At 31.0% G+C, this 21716-nt stretch overlaps 1 protein-coding gene across 5 annotated transcripts in view; it reads left to right on the top strand.

The window, feature by feature from the left end:
- The window catches only part of LOC117104551 (rho GTPase-activating protein 7-like), a 56944-nt gene extending 35673 nt beyond the window's left edge, over positions 1 to 21271 (top strand). For 4 of the 5 annotated variants that reach the window (XM_033245410.1, XM_033245409.1, XM_033245411.1 and 1 more), the window contains 8 exons: positions 6495 to 6614; positions 8377 to 8609; positions 9735 to 9857; positions 10280 to 10410; positions 11609 to 11809; positions 14268 to 14578; positions 15133 to 15258; positions 18512 to 18803. In XM_033245410.1, coding sequence (XP_033101301.1) covers positions 6495 to 6614; positions 8377 to 8609; positions 9735 to 9857; positions 10280 to 10410; positions 11609 to 11809; positions 14268 to 14578; positions 15133 to 15258; positions 18512 to 18803 — 1537 coding nt within the window. Of the gene's footprint in view, positions 1 to 6494; positions 6615 to 8376; positions 8610 to 9734; positions 9858 to 10279; positions 10411 to 11608; positions 11810 to 14267; positions 14579 to 15132; positions 15259 to 18511 lie in introns of all 5 variants that reach the window. The other variant, XM_033245407.1, reaches the window with a different exon arrangement.
- Positions 21272 to 21716: the final 445 nt, after the last annotated feature.

Genomic DNA, 21716 nt, shown 5'->3' with positions numbered 1-21716 from the left:
AAGAAAAAAATGATAGCCCAGAATGCCTCAAATGTTATGTTCGGGCGTCTAGAACACAAAATTTTCGCGGGGGAATGCCCCGGACTCCCTACGACAGTGTTGTCTCAATCGGCCCAACTTTCGGCCCCCCTTTCCGGGGCCCCCCCCCCTTTTTGGACATTTCTGGATCCGCCCCTGGATTTCACAGCACAGATTTCACTGCACATCAGAAGAGCAGGCAAATAAAACGGAATGCATACTATGGCATTTTGCGATAATTAGAAAAGATTTTAGTAAAATAATAGGTTTTAAAATGTGGACTTTTGAAACTTGGGTGTCCAGGGGCAGAGGCCTGGAGGGGGTTTGTGGGAAAAGCCCCGGGAGGCTCCGACAAAGTAGCATTTTGAGGGTCTTATATAATGGGTTTCTCAAACATATAATTCATGAATATTTTATTTAAATTTTCATTAATTTGGGTGTTTTTGGGACCTGAAGAAGTAACGTTATATGTGCTGTAGGTTACATCTATATATTCGACCACGTGTAGAGATCACAAAATGGACCGATATAATGCCATTATGGCCGTAGCCTTTAGTTGGAAAATGTAGTCAATTTCCAGAGTCAATCACCACAAGTTCATAATAAGCTGAGGAATATAATAATATAAAACTATGTATAATTTTAAAATAACTCTAGCTCTAGTGCTACTGTACTACAGTATAGGGCAAATGGGTCAGCAAACTGAGATTGAAGAATATTGTATTTTGAAACATTTCAATGAAGATGAAAGAACTTGAAGGATAGAAAATGTATGTTTAAATTGATAACAAGCATGGATATTTTAAAATTAATGGTTATTATTTTGACTAGAAAAGATATTGCATTTAGTGAAGGTGAAAAAATGAGCAGCCAAAAAACTTTTACTTAGTGCCATTAGAATTACAGTATTAGTTTATGTTTATTTTAATTATGTCCCTGAGAAAAATGATTGGAAATCAGGGAGAAAAAATCCTCCGCAGGTCAATTGGAATGAGCAAGTGAATGGACATCAAATTCTTACAGTATGGGAACAATTGTGTTTTTCTAAAAAATGTATTGTGTCTTTGTTGCTAGGATAGATAGTTTTCGACGTGTGCCATTCTAACAAATTCTACACTTTTTTATGGATTTCAGAAGACAGCAATTTATTTTTTTTTACACTTCAGCATGATACCGATGGTGTAACCACAGCATGGCTGATAAATCAAGGTTTGCTTATAAGATAAGATTATAATCTAATTTTTGTGAAGCTATTTTTAGATAATGTCAGCACCACATAATCACATACCGGTATAGCAAAAAACTGTGTTTTATCCAAGCAAATTGCTAATGTCTCCTTGACTACTAACAAAACAGGCATTTGGACTTCATTTGCAGTACAGGTTAATTTTTAAACAAACTCCATCCGTTTTTCAGCTATTTTTCAGCCAATCAGCAGGTATTCATATAAGAAGACCTTTCTGATTAGTCAGATAGCTTGTTGGTTGTGGCCTAGTATGAATTCTCACATGTTCCTGGTTGATATGTAGGTTTGTGACTGCATTTTTTTCATGCTAGGAATATCTTACAACATCCAGCTAACAATTTTACGGTTACTATATTACGATACTAACATGGCTGTTTGCTGTTCAAATTAACAGTGCATATTTAGCTGCAACATTGTGTAAAACATCATCTTCTGTCTTGTGTTTGCTGGGCATCTATATCAAATTTTGTACATTGGTTACTTTTTTGTTGTACAGTACTAGCATATACCCGTGCTCCTCATGGTGTTGAATGAGTGTTGAAAAGTGGCGATGTATGTAGTTGAACTTGGGAGGAATTGGTGGATCTGAGGGGTCAAGGGGTCCTGCAAAAAAAAATTCATAACAAAAAAATTTTTTTTTTTTTTGACAATGAGAAAATTAGAAGTCAGGAAAGCTAATTTCCCACCATCTAGTAATAAAAATTGTCCTAGGGGAGGACCCCGACCCCCCTTTCTTTTTGTTTTCATCGTTTCATGGAAAAAAGAATGTGTATACAACTACTCAATTTTTTTCTGTGTAAAATAGGCCTATTTACTGCAATAAGAATGAAAAAGGTTACATGACGTTTTCAAGAGGGGAAAAACCTTGAATTTTGAAGAACTTAAAAGTCATTAAAAGACCCCTCAGAAGTCGGGAAAGCTCACTTCCCACCACCTTTTCCCGTATGTATGTATGCATCGCAGTTAATATATCTTCTATGTAATAACCTGCGTTGGCACAGTTATGAGATTTTGAAGTAATCAGCAAGAAAATTTGTTTATTTTGCCAAAAAAAAAAAACATGTACCGGATGTTATAGTAATGATCAATTGTACTTGAAATACTTTTGGAGATATTTGGTAGACAGAAAAAAACAAAATGTTATTTTAGTAGTATAGATTTGTGAATTAGTTATTAGTCATTTGTAATGGAGAATACCCGTTATTATGTCATTCTGGTTTTCAAGTAATTTTTGTGTGTTATTGTCAAAGGATGTCAGTTTTGTCAGACAGTCTCATCACATCAATGATTTCTTTTTTTATTTTGCTGTAGGACATTTCAGCATAGCCTTCCACAATTTAAACTGGATTATCTGATTAATTATGAATTAGAAGGTGTCTAACTTTTAATGATTTATCTTTGGCAGGGACTTAAGCCCTTTCCAGGATATTGCTGGAAGGGAGGACATATCACTTTACCTTTGTGAGACCATGGAGGAATAAGTTTAATATTCCTCCATGGGGAGACTAATTTAATATCTAGTTGGTTATTACTATGATAATCTGTGAAAGATTGAACCACATTGGATAACTACCAGTTGTTTGGTAATATCTTGTGTCATAAATTCAAGGTTATCAACCCAATATGATTTTCTGTCCAAGGAAAGTAGATAATTATTTCCTGAGTGTGAAAGTTGTTCATTAAATGAGCATGGAAAAAACAAATTTCAGTATATGAAAAAGAAAAAAAAAATGTGTTTTTTATATAAAAATAATAATTATTATTATTTTTTTTATAAAAGTTAAGTTTGCCCTGTTGATGTTTTTTCCTCTTGTAATTTTTCACTCTGTTACTTGATATTCCATTAATCTGATTACTAATTTATATACAATTATTAAACTAAAAATGGTATAACAAAATGTCACGTCTCATTGTTTTTTAGATCAAATGTATAGTCAGCTTATAATATGGATGCTCTCATGACTAAACTAATAATTAATTTTGACAAAGGTAATCTCAATTTGTAATTGAAATTTTGAAAAGTTAATTCCATTACTTCTGGTTTTACTTGCAGAACTCTTCGGAGATTTAACAAAGGATTTGATAGGAAGTTGTTTTGAAGAGTGTCAATTATTTGTAAAAATCTCAACGTTGTATTTTAAGGAGCAGGTGAAGAAAATGTTGTATCATCTCTGAAGTAATTATTAGAAATTCAATGTGTTAGATAAATTGTAGGTGTCTTAGAATGGGGTCTTTGTGACTGATACCTATAGTATTGATTAAAGATGGAAGCATGATGGTTTTAGACAATGACATAGGACTTTGGTTTGGTGTAATGCTTCATCATGTAGGTCAAGTAGAATAAACAAAATCCTGTAAATGTCCACATCTTGTAAGATGACTTGACAGTATGGGCTCTTGATTGATATTTGATAATTATGCTGTTATCTATTTTTAGACTAATGTAGTTTTTTTTTATTTGATAAACAATCTTAAATCAAGATATATCTGAAAGCCTGCGGTGACATCTAAAAACAAAAGATCAACCTGTTAAGATTTTTTTTTTAAATCAAGGTGTCGGAGAACTTACCGAGGTCCATTGATAATTAAATATTACTTTAAATGCCTTCCTGTACGATAGGTAGATCCAGAGAGTGTTTGAAGTTTAGATCTTGAGAAAATCAGCTTCAAATTTAAATTAACCTGTACAAATATTAAGAGGAGACATTCAGATACGCATGGAAAATTCTTTTATATTAACAAAATTATAATAAACATAAAATTATTCAAAAACATGAAAATTATAGTTTGGTAAAAGGTTTGTCTTTTTTAATTATTTGTATGATTATTTCTCCAAAGATGTGTCTCATTTCATTGCGAGACCTCTGAAAAATTATAGCCCAACTTTATGCTGTTTACACCATAAACGAATAGGTCTATATTAAGTGCGCCTTTAATTAGTTGTTATTACCCTATGGTCTTTGTTGTTACGGAAATGACATAGTCATGTTGTGGATTGCCACCATGTAGTCTATGAAGATGCGCCACTTGCTGCAGTTCCTCTGGCACCAGTAGAATTAAAAGACCGGCTCCAATCAAGGAAATGAAGTATTTTACTTGACTGTTGACCATGACTGTTAATTCATATCATTGCGTTATCTGGCACATGAACTTATTCACAGAGCAAGTCGAGGAAATGTTTAATCAGTGGTGTATACAGTGTATAAGGAATTCGCATTGGCTTCTGACAGCTTTAATTTATTTCTTTAATTGCAAAAAGTGCATTATATTCAGTAGCAGATACTGAATTGTATGACTGTTAGGTTTCAATTGTAGAATTTAGATTTGTATTAATGATATGATGACTATATCTCAGATTGGGATCAGTCATGGACTATTTCATTTCCTTGAATTTTTCACCCTATTATCACAGTGATTTTTTTCATGATTTTCAATGGTTTCCTTAACCTGCCTTTGCATCCATTCATAAAAATTACATTGATAAATTTACTTTTTTTTTTAATTAATAAAGAATGACTTGCTTGGATACACATCTATAAATGGTTGAATTTTTGAAAAATTATTTCTTTTTATGTTAAATTAAAAGCAGATGAAATTACTTGAACAATTGCATCCTAATTGGATTGGAAGAACAACACAGATTTGGAAACAGAAATTTAGCTTTTAAATTTTTAATTTTTAAAGTACTGTATTTAATTCTGTTTCATTGTTATTCACTGGTTTTTCATTTTGCTTTTGTTTGTGTGCTGTTGAGTGTGTGTTTTTTGGTATGTTATTTCGGTTTTTTGTATGACATTTTTTTTTTCTTATTCAATTTATCGCTGTTGTTGGCATTTATCATTTTATTAGGCCCTATAAAAATATTATTAGTTTATCACCCTATCTGGGCAGGAAAAGTGATGAGGGAGGGAGGTTTTTTTTTTAAATTTTTAATTTTGCTAAAGCCAAATATCACCCTTGGGTTGTTTGCTGGTGCATTGATATTCAAAGTAAAACATGATTTAGATAAAGCAAACAGTAGCTACTAACTATTTAATAAAATAAATGAAAAAAATTAATAAATAAAATAATTAAAAAAAAAAATTAAAAAATAAAAAAATTTAAAAAAAAAAAATCCAAAAAAAAAAATTTTTTTTCAAAAAAAATTTTTTTCAACATTTTTTTTTTCAGTACCATAAAAGACATGTGCGCGAGGGTGATAAACTAATAATTTTTTTTATTGGGCCTTATATTGGGTTTTTTTTTCTTACTTTGGACACCTTGATTTACAAGCTCTTTTAATTTGTTGTTGTTGTCACTTTCATCATTGTATTTTATATTTACGTCTTTTTTGTCTATTTTATTGTTGATTGTAATTGATGAATAATTGAAATGAAAATATGAATATAAGCTAATTAATTCATTGTAAATAATACTGATTTGATATCAAGCAAGGTAAAATTAATTAAAGTAAACAATTTTTAATTAGTTAAAGATACACATTTAAATACAGAAAGCATACTTTGACATTACCCTTTGGGTGAAGACATTTGATAAAAGAACCAGTGTTCTATGAAGTTTCTTTGCTTAGAATTAAGGTAAACTAATAAAAGGTGTATTCAGTTCCTTGTTTATTGAAAGAATGTATCATGATCGGCTAGCCTACTACCGAAACCTTTCTATTGTTACCCGATACTGCTCTTCTCTGCCTACGTCAACGGCACCCCTCTGTTACCATCTACAGGTACATTTAATTGGTGCATAGCATTCTTAGGAATCACTGAGAAATATCAGCAACTGATTGAAACTACTGGGAGATCACATGACTGGTTGGTTTCCTTATATGGCAGTCTCAAGTGTCAAATCATAGGAAGTAGGGCTAATATGATTTACAGACTCCGCAGACAAGTTAAAAACTTAATCGCTGCATGAGCGTTGTCAGTGTGGTCGGTGAACCTGACGAAGAAGTAGCGAGTCGTGTGTACAAAAACTTATAAGAGAAAGGATATAGGTCTACTTGTGGAAACACTCTTGATTAGTAGTTATCTTCATATGTGTGATAACAGCACAAATCTGTAGGACTTTTATGTGTATCATTGGCTAATACAGATTTGAAATAAATCATGGATTTATTGACGTTCTCCAAGATGCAGACTGTCCTGAGATTGTTGAGGTTAGCGAAGGAATCTGATGTTTTTGACAATACAAACTTGACATGTAAATATAACCAAACACTTTCTTTACCCACCAGGCCTTTTCAGATCAACAATATGTCTGTAGGTCAGTTGATGTACGTACGAAAATTATCGTTGCTGAGGTTGACAGCATTAATGGAAAGATATTCTGTGTCTTGTCGTAGTGGATGGAGCTGGTGAGTACTACATTATAATTCATTATTTATTATTTTTATATTATATAATTTATCGGTGTTTAAATGCCTATTAACTGTTATTATTATTAATATGTATTCATTTTAACGTATATGTGTCAGCATAGATTGAGTAAGTAGGTCTATTGCAAAGAAGATTATAAGCATTTATGGGATTCTGGAAGACTAATTTTTAGTGTGTTGTATTGTAGTATTTCTCCTCCTGATGAAACAATTCAATGTAGCACCATTGGCTATAACTTATTTGGTTAAAAATACATGTAGTAATCAACAGTTTAAAAGAACATATTTATTTGTTAAGTAATGGTTACTTAACCATTTACTTTTGATATGAGAATTGATAGGCAAGGTGATACAGTAGGATTTGTCATGAGGTAGTTAGATAGTAGTCAGGAAATGTAAGTTTTTAAATTTGTATGAAAAATGTTCCATTCTCTTCCTGGTATTCCTAAGTTATTTATATCCATCAGTGAGTTTTCCTCTACTTAGTTATGTCTATGATTAAGAGTGAAATTCATTGCCTTAGGTACAGTTACAAAGATGATAAAATAGCATACTGGGACATTTGTGCAGGCTGTGCTGTGCGATGGATAATAGTAATAAGCTGGCCAAAGGCAGCTGATCAGATTGTTTGTGTGTGGTAGTGCAATCCGCTATATGCCATCCAGATCAGAATCCTTGTTTGCTGCTTAGAGTTTCATAACACCTTCGCAAATGATATTCAGACGAAACGGATCTGTAAAGTTATACCGCCATTCTGGATTAGCTAGGCTTGAGGGTGTTGTGGTGGTTCACAACGAGAATTAACTCAAAAAGTACCGCATACATGGGCCTTGGGCATTTAATAGATTGTGGGTATCGTATTTATTTTCATTCGGTCAACTACTACCCTGAGAAATCAATAATTTGTGCAAATTATCCCAAGGGGACTGTATCTGTTTCAAATATACCTCGTTAACATTTTGTATGTTTTACTTAGATTGTTAACCTTTAAGTAAGAGCTTCATGTAAGTTACGAGCAGGTTTTCATTACTAAACATTTCTCATGCAAGTGAATAGCTTTAAGCTAATGAGTTATTCTATGGTATTTCTCAGCTATTAATTAATATTTGGAATTTTAATTTTGTTATCTACAATATATATCCTCTTGAATAATACAGAATTAATACATTAAAATAATTTAAAAATTATATATAAAGTTTCATGACAAGATGGATGGGCTGTGATTTGAAATGTCCATGAGTACATAATATTTTCAGAGGGCCTCTTCTAGTCAGCTTTGTTCTGTAAGAGTTACCCTCTATAAATATGATGTAATAAATAAATATGTTTTGAAGTAGTGAGATCCATAACATAATTTTGTATTACATTCTAGAGTTAAACAAAATAAATTTGAGAGCTTCAGAGTGATGGACATAATAGAAAAGGGAAATTTATTTTCAGGCTCATTGTAATGAAAGTCAACTAAGCAATGATTGGTTTCATTTTGAAGTCATTATAAATAAAATTGTGGTACTACAGTTGTTAAATTAAAGAAGCATTTACCGTATAAACACATTCAATGCATAAATCTTTAATTTCACTATTATGATCATCATTTTGAATTATTATAATATTTTTGTTGATTTTTCTTTTTTAATTTTACTTTCATTGTTTTCTTTATTTCCGGTACACGTGTTGTATTTCTATATGAGTGAATAAATGATTTTGAATTTATTTGTTCACTAAATATTACATCTTACAGGATGATGCCACGGTTTATGAAACGGATTAAAACCCCAGATTACAAAGACAAAAAGGTATTTGGTGTACCATTGTCACATTGCCTGCAGAAAACAGGTCAGCCCCTTCCACAAACAATTCTCTATGCAATGCGTTATTTGAGAAGGGTAGCCAAAGATTCAGTTGGGATTTTTAGAAAACCTGGTGTGAGGTCACGAATCCAACAAATCAAGAAATTAAATGAAACAAATATAGGTGAGTATGTATATAACAAAAACATTACATTAAAAGAAATGAACAATTTTTGTGGGTGAGAGCGATAAACTAATAATTTTTTTTATTGGGCCCAAACCATTGTTTAACTGACATGACTTTATATTTACAATAACTATATTAAATTGTTTGAATATTTTAATACATTAATATCATGGTTTTTTAAGTATTTTTTATAGAGTAATTTTTTTAAATGGGGTTTTTGTTGTCATACATTCCATTGAGTTGATTTTTGGTGGTCTGATGTTGATCTTGGTTTCCCTTAGACATATTGGCTAGAGTAGATAATTGCTTCTAATAGATTTGTGGTTTCACCCTGTAAGGCAGTCAAAAAAATCCAGTGCTTTTATAAAAGTACCGAATCTCTCTTATCAAAACAAAGAATCACAGACAGAAATTGTAGTTTCAAAAAAAGGCCACCCGCCAATTTTAATGGCAGAAGCTTGTCCACACTTCCTGATCTCAGTAGTATGTATTTGTTTTGTGATGCTATGATTGCTCAGACATCTTCTGATAGCTGCTCATTCTATGCATTCATGATCAGCTGGTGGTCGACATGAAATTAAGAAAGAGAAACGTACACATTCTGTTGAGATCTTATCATGAAATAACTAAACTTAACAATAACTTAAACATTTACTGTCTGGTTGCCCTGTGGAGATTCCTAAATTGAATCAGTTGATGATTGACACCCATAGGAATCTGACATAATCTTTCAGTATTCGTTTGTCTGATGCCACCTTCCTTATCTTTAAGTGATCTAATTATTTCTTAAATTTCGAATATTTAATCTTTCTACAGTATCATTTTTTTCTGTAAATTTAAAATAATTTTACATATTTTAAAAATCTTTTAAGTCATTTTATCTTCAATGGATTTTAAGAAACAATAAAAAAAATGTGTAATATGGTGTTGCCACTATGTAAACATATTAATTTAAATAATATAGTATTACGATTAAGTATATAATTTAGGCAAAAATTATATTTATTATTAAATGTATTGATAGAAATGGTCATCATTTACCAAGGAGACTTGTTCCAGCAATATCTTGTTGATAATTCTTTCTAAATGTTGCTCATTCCCTGATCATTTTTTCTCTTCTAGATGTAAATTATGAAGGCATGATGGCATATGATGTTGCAGATATGTTAAAGCAGTATTTTCGTGAGTTGCCAGAACCGTTACTGACTTCCAAACTCCATGACACGTTTTTGAGCATCTTCACAGGTAAGTAACACAACATCAATAATAAATATTATCTTATTAAATAGAATCATATATGAAATAAAAATAATATTGTAAAATACATTCTCTTTTCTTTAAAATCTCATGAAATATGACCTGAAAATAGTAGCAGTACAATAACAGCAAGGGGTAATTTTTCATTTACATCCCTCTTTGCAATCATCTTTGCCACCATGTTTAATCAGTATTGATTTATAATTTATCATTCAATAAAGTCTTATTAAAAGAATGTCATGTTAAAAGACAAATTTCACTAAGGTTTATGTATGAAAATTTAACCCTAAATAATAACGAATGAAATTTAGCTGAATGAATTTTTAAACAAAATACAAATCTTATGTTGAATATTTTAAATTTTCATTTCATATTATGTATGACATCATTGAGTATATTGTATTATTCAGCCATGCCCAAAGACCAGCATTTATCTGCCCTCCAAGCGGCAATTATGTTATTACCTGATGAGAACCGAGAAGTCCTACAATCACTGGTGCTTTTCCTCAGCGACATTGCCACGCACTCACTAACCAACCAAGTAAGTTGATCTATGATAATTAGGTAGTTTTCGCTGCACGACGTTAACCTTAACTTTAACGCTAGTACCCAGCATGCAATGTGATAGCTCCACCCCTTTTGTAAACAAATGGAAATATGCATGCGCAAACCCGTAACTAACGTATGTCCAGCACGTAATATCCTGAAAATTAATGTACTCATGAATAAATTATAACGAATGTCATGCGGTGAAAACTACCTATTATGCTAGGAATTAATTAAATATAATCACTGTAATAAATATTCATGTATGAAACTGCTATACATATCTGCAATTGTAAACATGGAATGCCTTTTGTAGACACATAAGCAAACTTTAGTACTGGGAATTGACTGGCAACAACAGACCTGTAACCAGTGAGTATCTCAGGGTTAGGCCGAACCGATCGTCATAATCGACTGAACCAAACCAGGGGGCCTAGGCTCTCCCTGGCCAATATGAAACCCCACTTCTAATGAACTAGGTTATGTGCATGCAGCAATGGTGTCAACCTGATTTCAATTAATTATATATGTACTGTAAAACTTACCTGGTTTACAATATTTAAATCAAGGCAGCTCTATTTTGGCTTTGTTTATGTGTAAATGCGAAATTTAAAAAAAATTTCAATTTGCTAGCCTAGTGTCAATCCCACTCTGGTGTTGTTTTGTGTCAGTTTGAGGCTGGAACCACTCTCATAACACCAAGTTCACACATATGAATTTTTCATTTACAACTTTGATAGATCGTACAGCAGTGTAGATTACCAGCTCATATCACAGGTGTCAGTGAATCAACTGTAACATCAGCTGCTATTACCTTCTATAAACATTCTTTGCTGACCAATTAGAAAGTACTGCATGTCCACTTTAATGTTTGAATTTCTGGATATGACAGTACTAAGCACAGCATAGTTTTTTAATTTCCTGGCATCTGACATCCTGGCGCAGTAACAATTTCCCATTCATTTGCATTTTCATTAAACTTATCTTATCCATAACATTCAATTTCCTTGTATGCTATGCAATATTTTCCTATATTCTCAATTGATTTTAGTTTGCATTACTCCATAATGCGAGGTGTAGGATCAGAAGTGTTGGGTTAGCCTCCAAAGGAGTTTTCTTATTACATTATTTAGTGAAATATTAATTAATATACAAAGAGTTTTTGTATGATTTAATTGATTATTTATTCTCAGATGACTCCTTACAACTTGGCTGTCTGCTTTGCTCCATCCCTATTCCATCTAAGTCCATCTCCAAACCAACAAGTTGGTACAAGTCCACGTCGCACACGAGCAAACTTCTCTCAGAGACCAGAGCAACGTGAACTCTCAAATAATATTGCAGCTAATGAATGTCTAAAGTTAATGATTAAAGAAGTAAAGAAATTGTTTATGGTGAGTATGATGACAATCAGTAGCAGTAGTACACTATCCTATACATTGCATAAATAAATATCATACGAAATATACGAAGAACTTTATTGCAATCTCTCATTAACATTACAGAATAAGTCAAATCAAAATTGAAGTTTAACAAAAGGGGAGAAAAACATTAAAACTACATCACAAACACACCACAAACACATAAAAAGATAGAATAAATCTACTATAAGTCAATTTAATTAGGGAACATTAAGTTAATTCCCTACATCAACTAAATTATTTCAATTAATTTATCTACAGTATCCTAACATTCAGTAAAACCTAACAAATTTTAATTAGAACTGAATTTATATGAATCAAACCATGATATGTAGGTAATGTTTTCACTGATTTGCCAACAAATTACTACAAATTTCCAGGTTATTTTGATTATGCAAAATAATAAAAGAAAGTTATCATTTATGCATCTCCTAATGAGAAAGATATTAAAAGTTAATATGGGAGACATGATAGAAAAACATCTGTGCACTTGGTCTACATAATTAAAAATACGGGCCAAGTCTCTTAATTTCCTCGTTAAATTTAAAAGTTAACTTAAAAACTGGCATACAACTTTTCATATTTAAATATAATCTGGAGGGTTATCTAATTATAAATTTTAATTTCAGAAAGTCTTACAGAAATGGTTTAGTTATGGATTAATAACATTACATGAAAATCAAATTTAAATGTATAATGATTTTATGTTTTTGCTATAAATTTCATTAACAAAATTATTCAAATTGATTTTGGATTTTTTTTTAGGTATAAAACACAAACAAGGATAATTCATGAAAGTGAACTTTTATAACTTAAAAAAAATCTATTTAAATAGTTGTTACTATCTTCTGTTCTTTTGATCATGTTCTAAAAAAATGTATTACATAAAACCTTTGAATATATTTTCTTACACATATAAATGTACATACACACACAGCATAACCAATCAAATCCATGGTCACGTACAACTGCCAATATTTTTATCAATCATTTCCTTTAATGTTGTTGTAATTAATGATAATTAGGTATTTTGTTATCACAATCACACTCACAGAAGACCTTTACAGGCTTGTCATCTAACAATTATGTTTGTTCTTTAGGAAGTCATGTTATGAAGCCAGCACATGTGTCATTCAATTGTAGGATTTATTTAATTAATATTAACCCAATGATATTTGACATTTCTAATATCTAACATTATGTTTCATTTAATAATGTTACATCCACAACTTTAAAAGCTCTATATAGTAGCAAGTTTACATCCTTATTCTACTGAATAATAAGTATACACAAATTATAAGCTACTTGTATAATTTAACTTTTTGAGTTATTTATTGAATTTTTACTTTTAATTTTTATGAGTCACAGCAAGCTTCCTGTCAACTCCTACTTTGAAGGGAAAAGTAGCTGGAACTTGATAATTACTTATAATCATATGCACAAGTACAACTTCTAATTGGCTGAGAGAAATTACCAAATTTAAATAATATCAGTTTTCAATTCTTATTTTTTATTAGAATGGAAATCTGTATCAGAATTTCTGTCCTGTATTTGTGTTTGTTAACATAACTTCATTTGGCTTCAAACTTATTCTTTTTACCGGCTTAATGCTAATTAACTCATTATCAAAATTACTATGTTTATGTTTGTATTAATTTTGACCACATTAATAGCTGATTCAAGTTAATTATGAGAATATAAATTTTATCAAAACTGTACATAAAAATTAATGAAAACACTTATTAAATTATTTTTACAAAGTTATGTACATAATAATTTTAATAATGTTAGTAATATTGTGCATCAAGGACTTTAAGCACTTCATATTATCTAATTTGTATATTATATTTTACTTTTTTCACACAACATTTTGTTCCAAATGACAGCTTTTAAAATTACTACTAGTCATTAACAAGGTTATTATTGGTACTGTATTGGTATTACTGTTAATGTTTTAAGTATTATAAATGTATATTATATATTAGTATACATATATTAGTGAATAAATTCTTCGGTGGAAATATATACTCAGGTCATCAAAATGAAAATTTTAAAAATATTATTAATATTTTAATTATTGTTATATAATTGTACAATGGTGACATTTTGGGTACCTGCTTGTAATCTAAGTTTGCTTCATCCTTTATTGTATTGTGTTTATACTGTTTTTTTTTTTATAGACATATAACATAAAACACGTATAATGTAGTATTTAGGACAGGTTTTTTCACGGGCGTTGAGATTCTGCTTTTCAACTTTCGCTGTTATTGAAAGTTGAAAGTACGGAACTGACTCTGTTCCTCGATGTCATTAAATTATAAACGCTTCCTTCATGTCAGTACAATATTAAGCAGTTGCTATTGGTGTCAACATTTGGATAGCTCCCAAGTGTTTAACTCCCCTACATGTAATATTCTTGTTTATTTATCAGGTCCCTGAAGAAACGATAACTAAATGTCATTTCTCATACATCGACATGGGAGAACCGGTCACCTTGGAGGAACTCGGCCGAAAGAAGTTTGACGAAACGGCTGATTACAACAGCTATTTGGAGAGTTGCATCCAAGGAGTGTTAAAGGAATCAAGGGAGAAATTCAAGGGATGGATTCCGTGCACACCTTTAGAGGGCGTCGACGTTGCATTCAAGAAAGTTGGTGATGAACATCCTCTCCGCCTTTGGAAATGTTCGGTAGAAGTGGAAGCCCCACCATTAGAACTTTTACATAGAATTCTTAATGAGAGGTAAAAAATTATCACAGGACATATCATAAACTGCTTATTACATTATGTACATACTAATAAGAATTTCCTTTTTTGTAAAATATAAAACTATAAATTGAATAGTTTTCAACATAGAATGACATTATAAATATTCTTTACATTTATATACATATTCATGGATGTATATATTTGAATATGTACGTAAATGTATATGTGTATTGGACACACCACATATTCATTTTAAATTTAAATATGAACAATATTTGTGTCAAGCATCTATGACACAGCTAACGCCTACATCATTCCCAATCCAACAATTGATAGAACCCATTTAAACATTGACACAGCTAACACCCACATTAAAATTTTGCAAATGATGATTGTCAAAGTGGCCTAAAATCAGTTCTTGGAAACAACCAATATAATAGAATGTTTAGCTTATGCACAACTACCAATTTTATTTTACATTATGTATGCATATGTATAAGATGTGTTGTAAATATTTCACTGCATATTTTAATTTTTGACAATTCCAATTGCTTATTGTTGAAATCTTAATTTATTTTTTCTTGTAGGTATTTATGGGATGAGGATCTACTAAAATGGAGAGTTGTGGAGAAGTTAAATAAACAAACAGAGGTTTATCAATACGTTGTGAATTCAATGGCTCCGCATCCAACAAGAGATTACTGCATACTCAGGTAGATATGGATTATCATTCACTTTCATTACTGTCAACTTGTAGTATATTAAAAATCTTTAACTTCTACTTAGCTGATATGCATCAAATTGATTACGAAGAAGTGAAATTTCAGGTCCTGTACATTATAGTTATAATCATGACTGTACAGTTTAAAAGATAAGAAAAATGTTAAAAATTTGAAACTTGATTTGTGCCAATTTAACAGTCTATGTATCGGTTCATAACATACGGCAGACATAACTCAGGCAAAACTATTCATGGAAAAGACTACAGTATCTAATATGTTGCATTGGTAAATAAAGAGAGAAAGACAGTTAAAACAAGCAAACAAGGGATGGTGATGGGACTCAAATGGACATGTGATTTAATTTTGTTGTTGCAATGTATTAAAAAATTAAAAAATGTATTTTCCTATCAACTACTTTTCCAATGTATTTAGAAAAGCATATGTCAAAAATTATTAACGTTGGAGGTTATTGCTACAGACAAGATGGCGCATTTGGATTCAAAACACAGAGGCAGCTTATACAAAAGGCCTGACTGTGTCATTCTGGCCAATAAAAAACTAATATTTTAAAAAAATTGGGGAAAATGGCTGAGTTTTTACATCTCTTGCAAGAATACATTTGGCCACCATTGACTGGTAAATTGGCCGGTTGAATTCACTACCTAATTGGTAATCATCAATCAAGAGACCATTGTATATCAGTGAATGAACAAAAAAAATATGAATTCTAAGAAATAATGAGTTTAATAATACTGCTTATTGATAGATTTATAATTACTTTCCTTGCACACAATCGTGAGGGATTCAATTGTTGTCACGCAATTTGCCATTTTTATTATATCTATTAGTCGATATATTTATTAGTCGATTAATTTTTACTATTTACACATAGATACATTTTTTGGGGCCATATGTTTAAGACATTTTTAGAATTGGAATCTTGTAACATGAGTCAACATCCATGCATTACTTATGACCCAAAAAAATAATGATTGCATGTGTGTCAGACAGGGCCAGAATAAAACGAAACTGCTCTTCCAAGGATAGGAAATAATTACTAATAAACAAATAATGTTTTTCATGAGAGATAATGTTAACCTTGCCACCCTGATGTATTCAACAGATCAAACAAATAGCAAGTACTGTACCATAATACAGCCCTAATAGGATTTTTTATGTTCAGAAGAACAAGTTCATAGGAATTTGATTATCAGTTTACTGCTCTAATTGGAATTGGTTAAGTATCGTATATGAGGCATTTTAGAACCGCTGCATCTGTTCTTGGGCTAACAGAATACTCCCGATATTAGCACTGTGTTCGCTTAACTACTTAAGATAAGCTTCTACTAGGGAAATGTCATTTAATACTGCTAGTTTGCCAAGAGGCACTCCCCAGAGTGGTGAGTCAGTTGCTATTGCAATTATTTCAAACATACAACATTAAACAACAATTTACAAAATGGACTTTCTCAAAATTAAATAAATTTTCTATCAAAAATTTACTGTGCACCAAAAAGAAATTTAATCTTCATATAATTCTTTTCCTTTTTGTGTTGTATTGATTTTAGTGAAGTTAAATAATTATTATAACAACATTCTTAGTCATGTTGCAAAAGTCAAGGGCACTGAAATAAAAACGTGAACTTCTTAAACTTGTTTCCTGTATCTTGAAGACACACTGTTGCCTTACTAATTAAACATTAGACGAAGATGCTCCAACAAGTTTATCAGATTCTTATCATGCTAATTATGCCTTAATTTGTCAAACTCAAAATCCCACAGTTTCCTTCATATTTTCCTTCAAATTATCATAGGATTTATGTGGAATTCTTACAGGTTTAAAAAATTTGGCAAGCTCACATTCCACTCTATGTGTCTATTAAACTATAATAGAGCAATCCTTTGTAGGCGTAGTCCAATTACATAAAGAAAATGAAAATTTTATAACATTTTAAAAAATGATTAAATTTGTTTTCATCTTTTAGTATCATGGTGTTGTTTATACTCAGACCAAACTTTTTACACCTTTAAATGTTTATTCTTTCAAAATCTACTTTTTCTAGTGTGGCCGTTCCAAGGCAAAACAACATAACTGCTTTAATATTTTTAAGTTAGTTGTTTTGCCTTGGAAAGGCCCAGAGTCTTCCTTCCGTGTGCTGAGTCTCTTTGTTGTTAAGGTGCTGTACTAAAATGTTTTCAAGAGAACAACATTTGAAAGAGAAATTCTGAAAGTCACCTTTGCAGTGAAGTTCCATTGAATAGTTTTGTGGTTAAGATGCTTCCTTCCAATCCCAGGGTCCTGGGTTTGATTCCTGATACAGCAGGATTTTTCTTTATCATGAGAAAAAAACAACTCTTAATCCTCCTTGCAGCATCTTATTATCTTAAAGGGCATATGATAATAGAGATTTCTTTATATAGATGGTTGCATCACTCATTCAATCAACCATCAATCTTCTTTGGGTTAAACTAAATTAATTTATCATACTAGTGTACTCTGTTAGAGTTGTGATGTTAATATGTAGAGGACAACATTCTATTGCACAGTGCATTTGAAAAAAACAACATAATTTTTTCACAAATTGGTTTCCAATTGGTATTTAAGAAAAGAACTTCAAAAGAGCAAATCACAACTTTCTGATTAACAATATATTACATGTAATTTGCCTAGTAACTAATTCCTTGTTATCAATCAAATATCATTTCCTGTTAATTTCCACTGAAATATTGCCCAATTCCCCTTTCCCTTGAATATTTGCCATTTTGCTTTGTTTGTTTTTGTAAGGACCCTACTGGAATTAATTTACTAGACAGGTTTATGATTTATGTTGGCTTTTGTCTGCTGTTTTGTGTTTTTGCATTATTTCCCCTCAACTGCAGAGCTATGATGATTCAGACATATTAACTTATAATGACTAGTCCTAAGTGGAATTTGATTCAGAATTTTGAAGTGTAGTACAGTATATGAAAGATTACATAGTGTTGATTCACAGAAGGTCTTTCCATTTTGGCAATAGTGATGTGAATGTAGTTAGTTTGATATTTGATAATGACTTACGGGGGATTTAATGGTATAACAATCTATTATTATGCTAAATTTATAACTTACCAGAAACAGCAATGTATGATATGTAAATTTGTAATAATTTTACCGGCAATTAAATATCTGAGATTTAAGGAAGATTATAGTGCATTTTTTACAAGCCAACTATATCAAATACATTATTTCATTCCATCATTTCAGATCATGGAGAATGGATCTTCCAAAAGGTGCTTGTGTCTTGGTATCAACATCAGTAGATCATCCAGATGCACCACTTATTGGTGGAATCCGTGGTACAGTTCTTGCATCAAGATTCCTGATTGATCCATGTGGCTCGGGAAAGTCCAAAATCACATATATGTGCCGTGTAGACACGAAAGGTAGAACTGTAGAATGGTATAATAAATCTTTCGGACACATACTTGCCACTATGGTGTCGCGTATTAGAGATTCATTTAAGCAACCGGCTGATGGACCAGAAACAAAAGTATGAAGAAGAGTACATTTCAGTCTTTCATTATAGCTTTGAGTTTAATGTCAGAAGTTTTTTTTTTAGTGTTATATGAGTTATTGTGTTTTAACTATGACAAAAAGATATTTTATTCAAAAAAATATCCTTCAAAAGCAGTTGTATTCATATAATGCTAATTAAGGATTTTATTTTTATATCTAGATACATATAACAATTATAATCAATAAGAACAAGCATCTAGAAAGATAAAACCGAAAGGTCCACTGATTAAGATAGTATAATACATACTCCAATTATCGGAATGCACGCCATCGTGTCGGGATTTAATATTCCGACATTAATTGTGTCACCATCAGGAATTCCTGATGATGACATAATTAATGTCGAAATATTGAATCCAGACACGATGGCGTGCATTCCGATACTTGGAGTAAGTATTATACTATCTTATCTAGAATGATAATGTTTCTACAATTGGACCATATTCATTTACGTTGTATTTAATGTGAATATATTTTTTCAGTTTTAGTATTAGTAGTATTTATCTATGTTGTTAGACATATTAAACAGGTTTAGAAGTATAAATTAGAAAAAAAATATGTACTGTATAAATGTTTATAGTTGTATATATATTCTATGAAATATAACTAATGTAAAAAAATATTGTATATTTTGTTAATTGGATATATTCCAAAAGTACGTCCAATTAATTACGTTTTTCCAAGCAACTCATTTCCATATACGCCCTCCTTTTCATTTATTTTAATGCTTTGGTGTAGTAGCATCCTCAGATAAGTACTGTATGTGGATGAGAAAAAGTAAATTCATGATTTTTTTTCCTATACCTGATTTCATTATACATATTATGTATAGTTTAATTTTAGGTGCTACTAAAATATACGCAGTGGTGTAATGATTATAGGTTGGTTGAAGTTATATTCATTAATTGTTTAAAAACTCTCTGGCATGTTGATTATTATTTTAGATTGATATATTTTATAACTGGATTTAAGATTAAAACAATCTTGCATAGATGAGGATAAACATATATATGTATATAAATCCTTACACACATACCTGCAGTAAATGTGGATATAGGTATACCTTCTAGTAAGTCAGACAAGACGAATAACAATTAAGAAAAATAAGTTACTCATTAAACAGAACTGAATAGGTCCTTTCAATGAGACGTTGTTCAGTTATTGCTGATTTACATAATTATTTGTATAAAAATTTAGTTGATTTTATTTTCTCTTTCTAGTTTTCAGTTAAATTCTAATAACCTATATAAATATTACTTAAATGTACAAATGTTGAATTGTATCAACAGACGGAATATGTTTATATGATTATGTCAAATATTTTATAATTTTGTTATTCATTATTTAGGAACTTGGGCCAAGGATTGCCAATCACAAACTTATCACACTTCATAAACTCACTATGAGGCTGAGGAAGTGTGCTCAAAATATCTTCTTTTTTTTTTCAAGTTCAGTAAAGCAGAACGGCAAAGCTTGCTCCAAATATAGTTATTTTGATTTTGGGAAAAATATATTATCGTCTTTCATCTGTTATTTGACTGAGTAATAACTACTCTCTTTCGTAATATAGAAACCAACATTTACAAGAAATTTGACGTTATCAAAGTTAACGTTTATTTTTTAAACTTAATATTCATTATATCAAAGTTAAACTTTAGCTCAGATGTATTTTGGGTTGGGTGTATTTTGTGGTGCTTGAATTTGGTTCTTGGTTAAGATTTTAAGGAACTTGTTCGTTTTATTTTTGTAATGAAACATTTTATTATCATGTATTACAAATTTTAGTATCACAGACCATAAATTAGATGGCTATTTGGTTTTATTTGACAAGAGCAATTGGGTATAATCCAATTGGCAGGGTATTTTAAAGAATACAGTAATTTCATTCAAACCTCAGTTATATATTATATTTCAATCAACAAACATTACAAACATATGCTGTAACCATATTGCCTTAAAATGGTTTAAAGTCAGATTGATGTTTAATGGCTGCATTCAGCTTTTTGTTTTTTATTTTAATAGGATTATTATTTCGCAAAGAAGGTTATGATTGGAGCATAATGTGTTTTATTAAAACACAAGTTAACCTATGAATTTAGGCATTTTCTTTGTTTTTGTCTTTTTTATTTGTTTATACTGCTGCCTTTCTTGGGTAATTTGCATCTTTCAGCAATTATCATAAAAACAGAACAGTTTAATTATCTGGGTAATGCAGTCTTTCTACCTCATGTTGTTACTGTTACTGTTAAATGTCTGTTTCTGTCTTTTTGCAGCTATATACAAGCAAATGAAGTTACCTGGCAAAACAAACTTTTTTTAAAAACTTAAATATGTTCTATCTTATTTGCAATATTGTCGTCATCATCATTATTATTATTATGTTAATGGATACTATTTCTAATATTATCATATTCAATTAAATTAAAAACAATCGGTGCAAAATGAAAATTTATTGTTTCGTTTTTCTTAAAATGTGTTCCCTTTAGTCAGTCTAAGACAAACACCAATTAATTTGAAATCTTACCGGTATGTAATCCATATAAAATTTAAGTTCATGCCTCAGGCTATAAGGTATTGCCACCGGCATTTTGATATTCCATCCTGAACTTAATTAATAATATCAGGAATGCAGTTTTTAAACATATGGAGGATAATAATTTTTTCTGTAATGAATACTTAAGTGTTGAACTGCAGGCAGTCCCACAATGTTCCCATGTGGAACAGTACTTGTTCAATCGCATATCATCAAGAGGCACTGCTTTCGATGCAAGCCCAACTGCAAGATTTCTTTGTACGGCGCCTGTGCCTGCAAGTAGGTACCTGGTCGGCTAGCAGTGGCGTCGAGAGGGGGGGGTCAAGGGGTGTCGCTGCCCCGGGGCCCGGATCTACTGGG

This window comes from Anneissia japonica, unplaced genomic scaffold (assembly GCF_011630105.1).
Source record: "Anneissia japonica isolate Jap-2015-1 unplaced genomic scaffold, ASM1163010v1 scaffold287910_len238722_cov194, whole genome shotgun sequence".
Taxonomy (NCBI): Eukaryota; Metazoa; Echinodermata; class Crinoidea; order Comatulida; family Comatulidae; genus Anneissia; species Anneissia japonica.
The sequence above is the reverse complement of the archived record's forward strand: the minus strand, read 5'-3'. Positions and strand labels throughout refer to the sequence as shown.